This window comes from Salvelinus alpinus, chromosome 26 (assembly GCF_045679555.1).
Source record: "Salvelinus alpinus chromosome 26, SLU_Salpinus.1, whole genome shotgun sequence".
NCBI classification, from domain to species: Eukaryota; Metazoa; Chordata; class Actinopteri; order Salmoniformes; family Salmonidae; genus Salvelinus; species Salvelinus alpinus.
Window position 1 is genome coordinate 19312218 of NC_092111.1, and position 8113 is coordinate 19320330.

Here is an 8113-nt window from a genome sequence, read left to right on the forward strand (position 1 = left end):
GTATCATACTAAAAAAGTCTAATACTTTTACAATGAAGTGTGAATCAATGTGTCCTCGATGTTAGTGAGAGTGGATGTGAGATCAGAAACAGACAGTCGGCCCCATTATGCAGATCTCCGATGTCACCTCCGGGCTATCCACACTTCGCCAAGTACAGGAACAGAGGAACAGCCTAATGGCCCGGCTACAGTCAACACCACACTCCTCACGTGTGTATTTGGTACAACAAAAGATTAGCATTATTCGCAAATATACAACTGAGTTCAAAGGCACCGTGGCTGCTGCCGTGTCTCTTCCCTTCTTTTGTTTTCATGCAAAGCTTCAAAAAATGTGTTTGGCCTAATCATCCAACGATGTTTTTTCCCCCTCTGACAAATACATGATATAACCTAGGATACTAATCAATTATGTTTAATACCATAAACATATTGTATGCTATTGGCAATACGGCCTAATAACATTTTAACATGTATTTTTTTCGTTAGAGGGTATTCTAAGATACATAACGAATGTATGAAATATGAACAGCTCTGAAAATGTTTTAAGCTATGCAAGAGTAAACGAATATCCAAACATTTTTAGAAAATGCATAGGCCTCGGTCATGAAGGCTATAAACCTAAAGGAAAAGGCAGCGAATAAATTATTCTTATTCATACATGACCCTGTTTAAAGTAGGCCTAGATGCCTATAGGTACATTTTAAATGTTGTATTGACGCAATTATGATGGGCATTTTGGCATTGGGGACATCGAAGAGACGCTCGAAACACGACCATTAGGCCATCGGGGTGTGGTCTCGAAAGCAACGCCACACCCCTATCCCCATGTGGTCCCGGGGGGCCTTATATGATCAGGCCTTGGGCTCCCAAGCCAGTAGTACTTATCTCACTGTCAAAACTAATCTAGAAACAGTGAATCCTATTCTAACGGTATATTTCGCGGAACACCACACGAACTCATCCTATAGGAAATATGACTTCTTCAAACTCCGACCAGCGGCTGGACCACCTTCTGAGCGTGGTGGAGAGCGAGTTTCAGAAGGGGAGCGAGAAAGGAGACGCCTCGGAGAGGGATATTAAACTGGGACTAGAAGACGCAGAATTATGGACCAAGTTTAAAGAACTAACCAACGAAATGATCGTCACCAAGACTGGCAGGTAGACTATGTTTTTTTGTTGTTGTTGCTGTTGCTGTTAGCAACGGATCAAAATGAGGTCTTCGAGGCCTATTGGTCTGCCTCATTAAAAGCCAAGTTTATCTGGAGAGATCTTAGAGTGCATTTATGCACGACTTCTATCTCAAGGCCATCAGACTGTTAAATAGCCATCACCAGCCGGCTTCCACCCGGTTACGCAACCCTGCACATTAGAGGCTGCTGCCCTATAGACTTAGAATCAGTGGCCACTTTAATAATGCAACACTAGGCATGTTTAAATAATGTTTACATACTGCTTTACTCATCTCATATATATATACAGTATACTATTCTACTGTATTTTAGTCAGTGCCACTCCGACATTGTTCGATCTAATATTTATATTTTTCTTAATTCCATTATTTTACTTTTAGATTTATGTGTATTGCTGTGAATTGTTACATACTACTGCACTGTTGGAGCTAGGAACACAAGCATTTCGCTACACCCGCAATAACGTCTGCTAAATATGTGTACGTGATCAATCAAATTTGATTTGATTTGACTTCACGAAGCTAAATGTAACTGATGCACCCAGGTTAGATATGCAACAGACATGTTCAGCATTTCAGAATAGGCTAGATGAGAGGGTGTTGGCCCGGCTGGGCACTATCTATGTTTCACTGTGGCAACTTAAACACCATGTCAAGAATTAGGCCTAATGCGCAACGGCCGTCAAATCGCATAAACCTATTAGTAGGATAAAGTAATGCAAACAAATATTAATGCAAACAAATATACCGCCAAATAATTCAATTATATAGATCAACGGCTGAGCCAACATAACATAATATTTAGGCTTGCTTAGGCAATATGTTTATTTTAACAACTTTATTTTAACCTACAGGCGGATGTTTCCAGTGCTCAGAGCGAATGTGAGCGGCTTGGACCCCAACGCCATGTACTCAGTCCTATTGGACTTCGTGGCTGCAGACAACAACCGGTGGAAGTACGTGAATGGCGAGTGGGTTCCCGGTGGCAAGCCCGAGCCACAGAGCCCTAGCTGCGTCTACATCCACCCAGACTCGCCTAACTTCGGAGCACACTGGATGAAAGCGCCTGTCTCATTCAGCAAAGTCAAACTGTCCAATAAACTCAACGGGGGAGGACAGGTAAGGCCCCGATTGGTTTTGTCGTCTTCTTTGTTTGTATTTGCAGTATGCATATTTATTACTATGTAAATCAATTTAAAGACAACTTGGTAGGCTAGTTCAGATTGCCCTGCTCTCTCAGAGCTAATGATGCTCTACCCTGCTGTGCTGAATTACAAAGTTAAGCCTTTTCTGGTGAACAACAGTGTTCATTTCATGGCAAATCAACTTCACAATTTTTTATTGCGCATCTGTAGGACTAAATTGATCTGCTATCTTATACATTTTGAGTGTGTGTTTTGGACCTTTGTTTTTGATTGTACTTTATTGTGAAATTATTAAAATAAGGTATAATTTCTCTGTAGATCATGCTGAACTCTCTGCATAAGTATGAGCCCAGGATACACATAGTGAAGGTTGGAGGGCTCCAGAAGATGATCAGCAGCCAGTCTTTCCCCGAGACCCAGTTCATCGCTGTCACTGCTTACCAGAACGAAGAGGTCAGTTGGTCTGAATAACACAGTCACAGATATACTCATTGTTCACAATAATACAATTTTTATTGTGTCCAGCTTACAATGAAGGAAGAAAATAATAGAAGCTGTCATATTTATGTACCTTCTAGATAACTGCGTTGAAGATCAAACACAATCCATTCGCTAAAGCTTTCCTCGACGCCAAAGAGAGGTAAGAGGAAGAGACTGATATTGTGTCAGAGATATGCTTCTTATGGGTTTATTTGATTTTGTGTGCCAATTCTGATGTTATGTTTTCAATTTTAGGAGCGACCATAAAGACATGCCAGACCATGGTGGAGACAGTCAACAGTCTGGTTATTCCCAACGTAAGTCTTCCCTTCAGTCTCACAACATCAACCACATTAGAAAAGCTCTTTCTAGACCTCTCCATTTCAGTTCCAGCAATCAAACCAAGTCATTATATTTGACATAATTTTCAAACACACTTTTCTTAAACATTCAGAAAAGAATGATCCTCATATGATGCACCCAGGTTAGATATGCAACAGACATGTTCTTTATTTTCAAAGCCTTCCATGTCCCCAAGGAAACTATACATAGAGAACAGTATGAAAAAAGGACGCATATGAATATAACCATTTTGTCTGTTCTCTTCCTTTCAGTTGGTGGTTGGTTCCTACCTGGTAACGGCCCTATGTGCTCCAGCAGCAGCCCCCCTCCGTTCAGCGGGGCCCCTGGCCCCTCCTCAGGGTCTTATTGTGAGAGGTACTCCAGCCTGAGGGGCCACAGGGCAGCCCCCTACCCCAGCCACTACCCACACCGCTCCTCCAGCTCAAGTAAGAACCTCCTCTGCCCAACCCAGCGGTCTGTGAATGCACTGTTTACTGTTTGTTCTAGTCACGAGTCAGACTTCTAGGTGTAGATGACAGCATGGACATTTCAAGATGTTGGTTCATAAAAGATGTTTGAGAAATCACCCCTAAAGGAAATGCATTGTTTTGATCAGAGAAATGTTTAATATACTGTTTTTAATCATTTGTCTATGTACTTTATTGTTTAGACAACTACATGGACAACTCGTCGGGAGCCCTGCCCACCCATGACAGCTGGTCAGCCCTTCAGATCCCTAACTCCACTGGGATGGGAACCCTGGCCCATACCAGCAACTCCACATCCAACTCCAGGTATGGCAACACATGGTCATAGTTTATCATCTATATGTTTCTGATACCACTGTTTATATTCCAGCACTTTCCTGACTACATGACTTGATCAGGGAACATTTTGGGCTTAGACTTTTACTAGGCCCAAATTTCTTCCTGGTTAGGTCACACGGACAGAAAAAAACTCATAATCAAACCCCAGTTGCTCTCTCTCTCTCTCTCTCTGTCTCTGTCTCTCTCTCTCTCTCTGTCTCTCTCTCTCTCTTCCCTACAGCCAGTATCCTAGCCTGTGGTCTGTTGCCGGGACGACCCTAACTCCTTCTGGCTCCTCCTCTGGTTCCATCTCTGGCGGCCTGACCAGCCAGTTCCTGCGAGGCTCCTCCTACACTGGCCTGACCTCCTCCCTGCCCGTTTCCTCACCATCCTCCATGTACGACCCCAGCCTTAGTGAGGTGGGTGTAGGCGTGGGCGAGGCCCAGTTCGAAAGCTCCATCGCCAGGCTCACCGCCTCCTGGGCACCTGTGGCTCAGAGCTACTGAACACAATGCATCTTCCATCAGACATGGACTCTCCTCAAGCACCATCCTGCTCCACATCACCTCCCTCTCCTCTACTGCCTGACGATCACCTAGGAAACCTTTGGGTTGAGGCATTACATGTGGACGCCTGTGAAAGGCAGAGAGTCAACTCAGAAGAAGATCTATCTGAAGCAGAGAGATGTAGGGTCCTCTCAGGCCTTGTGTTTTACCAACATGAAATGGTTGGTTTTTCCATTCCAAAGACCCTAGATTTTCTAAGCCAAAGTCCATAGGTTGCCATTCTTAAGTTACACACTTGCTGTCTTAGTGGAAGAGGCATGTGTTTTTCCATTGGGAGTTTCCTTGGCTTTCTCCAAGGTGCAGTTACAAGCCAAAGACAATCTGACAATACTTCCTCCGCAATCGTTCCAGTTGCTGGTGTGTTACTGTAGTTGTGTCCTTCAGTACAGACACAGGACTCAAAGACAATCGTACACTGGCGTAAGACAATCAGGATCACTAGCTCCTCAAAGCTAAATTTATGAAGTAACCCCCACAACTTTACTAAAGGGGCCAATCCTTACAGTGGCTTGCAAAAGTATTCACCCCGCTTGGCATTTTTCCTATTTTGTTGCCTTACAACCTGGAATTAAAATGGATTTTTTGGGAGGTTGTATCATTTGATTTTCACAACATGCCTACCACTTTGAAGACGCAAAATATTTTTTTCTTGTGAAACAAACAAGAAATAGGACAAAAAAACTGAAAACTTGAGCGTGCATAACTATTCACCCCCCTCAAGTCAATACTTTGTAGAGCCACCTTTTGCAGCAATTACAGCTGCAAGTCTCTTGGGGTATGTCTCTATAAGCTTTGCACATCTAGTCACTGGGATTTTTGCCCATTCTTCAAGGCAAAACTGCTCCAGCTCCTTCAAGTTGGATGGGTTCCCGCTGGTGTACAGCAATTTTTAAGTCATATCACAGATTCTCAACTGGCTATTCCAAGACATTTAAATGTTTCCCCTTAAACCACTCGAGTGTTGCTTTAGCAGTATGCTTAGGGTCATTGTCTTGCTGGAAGGTGAACCTCGTCCTAGTCTCCAATCTCTGGAAGACTTCTGACCAGTTTCCCAGTCCCTGCTGATGAAAAACATCCCCACAGCATGATGCTGCCACCACCATGCTTCACTGTGGGGATGGTGCTCTCGGGGTGATGAGAGGTGTTGGGTTTGCGCCAGACATAGCGTTTCCTTGATGGCCAAAAAGCTCAATTCTAGTCTCATCTGACCAGAGTAGCTTCTTCCATAGGTTTGGGGTGTTTCCCACATGTCTTTTGGCGAACACCAAACGTGTTTGCTTATTTTTTTCTTTAAGCAATGGCTTTTTTCTGGCCACTCTTCCGTAAAGCCCAGCTCTGTGGAGTGTACAGCTTAAAGTGGTCCTATGGACAGATACTGTGGAGCTTTGCAGATCCTTCAGGGTTATCTTTGTTCTCTTTGTTGCCTCTGATTTTTGCCTCCTTGCCTGGTCCGTGAATTTTGGTGGGCGGCCCTCTCTTGGCAGGTTTGTTGTGGTATGATATCCTTTCAATTTTTATTAATGGATTTAATGGAGCTCCGTGGGATTTTAAAGTTTCAGATATTTTTTTATAACTCAACCCTGATCTTTACTTCCCCACAACTTTGTCCCTGACCTATTTGGAGAGCTCCTTGGTCTTCATGGTGCCGCTTGCTTGGTGGTGCCTCTTGCTTAGTGGTGTTGCAGACTCTGGGGCCTTTCAGAACAGGTGTATATATACTGAGATCATGTGACAGATCATGTGACACTTAGATTACACACATGTGGACCTTATTTGACTAATTATGTGACTTCTGAAGGTAATTGGTTTCACCAGATCTTATTTAGGGGCTTCATAGCAAAGAGGTTGAATACATATGCACACACCACTTTTCAGTTTTTCATTTTTGAGAATTCTTTGAAACAAGTAATTTTTTTCATTTCACTTCACCAATTTGGACTTTTTTTGTGTATGTCTATTACATGAAATCCAAATAAAAATCTATTTAAATTACAGGTTGTAATGCAACAAAATAGGAAAAACGCCAAGGGGGATGAATACTTTGCAAGGCACTGTATGTTTGACTGTTTATTGTTACAATTAGTGTTGTTATTATTATGATACAGATAAATAAAATGAAATAATATTGGTGATCTAACATAATAAAATGTGTATGTGTGTATATAAAATATACTGAACAAAAATATAAATGCAACATGCAACAATTTCAACGATTTTACTGAGTTACATTTGATCTAAGGAAATCAGTCAATTGAAATCAATTCAAATGGCCATAATCTATGGATTTCACATGACTGGGCAGGGGAGCCAATCAGAATGAGTTTTTCTCCACAAAAGGGCTTTAATACAGATAGAAATACTCCTCAGTTTGATCAGCTGTCCGGGTGGCTGGTCTCAGACGATCCTGCAGGTGGAGAAGCCGGAAGTCCTGGACTGGCATGGTTCCTTGTAGTCTGTGTTTGTGAGGCCGGTTGGACGTACTGCCAAATTCTCTAAAACAACATTTTATGGTAGATATATGAACATTACATTTTCTGGCAACAGCTCTGGTGGAGAATCCCGCAGTCAGCATGCCAATTGCACACTCCTTCAAGACATCTGTGGCGATGTGTTTGACAAAACTGCACATTTTAGAGTGGCTTTTAATTGTCCCCAGCATAAGGTGCACCTGTGTAATGATCATGCTGTTTAATCAGCTTCTTGATATGCAACACCTGTCAGGTGGAAGGATTATCCTTGTGCACAACATTTGACAGAAATCATATTTTTGTGAGTATGGAACATTTCTGGGATCTTTAAATACAGCTCATGAAACATGGGACCAACACTTTACATATTGCGTTCATATTTTTGTTAAGTATAAATTAACGTCCATTTTCATTCTTAGCCATTTGTTTTGGATCCAGTGTGTTGCTTTTCGTGGCCTGAAGGAAAATAAGAAAATAAAGAAAGAAAGTTCCCTGTATCCTCCCACAGCAGCCAAGGAGTAAGAACAGATTTCTCTCCTCCTTCGCTCTGTGTACATTCCCTCCTTGCCAATCATATGTACATATCTATTCTATTTGTATTTGTTGGACTCATTCAGTTTGTTTATTTATGTAATTTTAATAATAAATTAAAAGTTCCTTTGTTTTCTCAAATATGACTTCAGCGTGCCAATCACAATCACATTCAGTGTGTATGAAATGAGCCACTACCTTAGCTACTTCTTACCCACCACATTACTGTCTACAATCATAAAATGTACATTCCCTAAAAGGTGAAGACGGACTGAATCTATACATTTCAGCCCATGTCATATTTAAGTTTAGAATATAAAACTTCAAGTCAAAGAGTGAGTGTCGGCATTGAAAGCATAAATAATATTTTGCTGGACTAAAGTCAATACCTACTTCAACTGGTATTCATCGACACAGATACCTCGTGTATTATACCCTATATCATCACAACTCAACAACAACTCACACACAGTCCACACAAACAAACGGGAAGCAGGCCAGTTGTTCATAAAGTTCACCACCTCAAGCTGAACCTCGGCAAGACGGAGCTGCTCTTCCTCCCGGGGAAGGACTGCCCGTTCCATGA

General features: G+C 42.1%; 1 protein-coding gene across 1 annotated transcript; it reads left to right on the forward strand.

Moving 5' to 3' along the window:
• The first annotated feature begins 879 nt into the window (after window positions 1-879).
• LOC139554888 (T-box transcription factor T-A-like) lies at window positions 880-7662 on the forward strand. The gene is made up of 8 exons (XM_071368128.1): window positions 880-1158; window positions 2044-2308; window positions 2653-2787; window positions 2913-2974; window positions 3070-3131; window positions 3429-3602; window positions 3827-3950; window positions 4204-7662. The coding sequence occupies exons 1-8, from the start codon at window positions 974-976 to the stop codon at window positions 4466-4468; spliced, it is 1272 nt and encodes a 423-aa protein (XP_071224229.1). The 5' UTR covers window positions 880-973; the 3' UTR covers window positions 4469-7662.
• The last annotated feature ends 451 nt before the right edge of the window (window positions 7663-8113 follow it).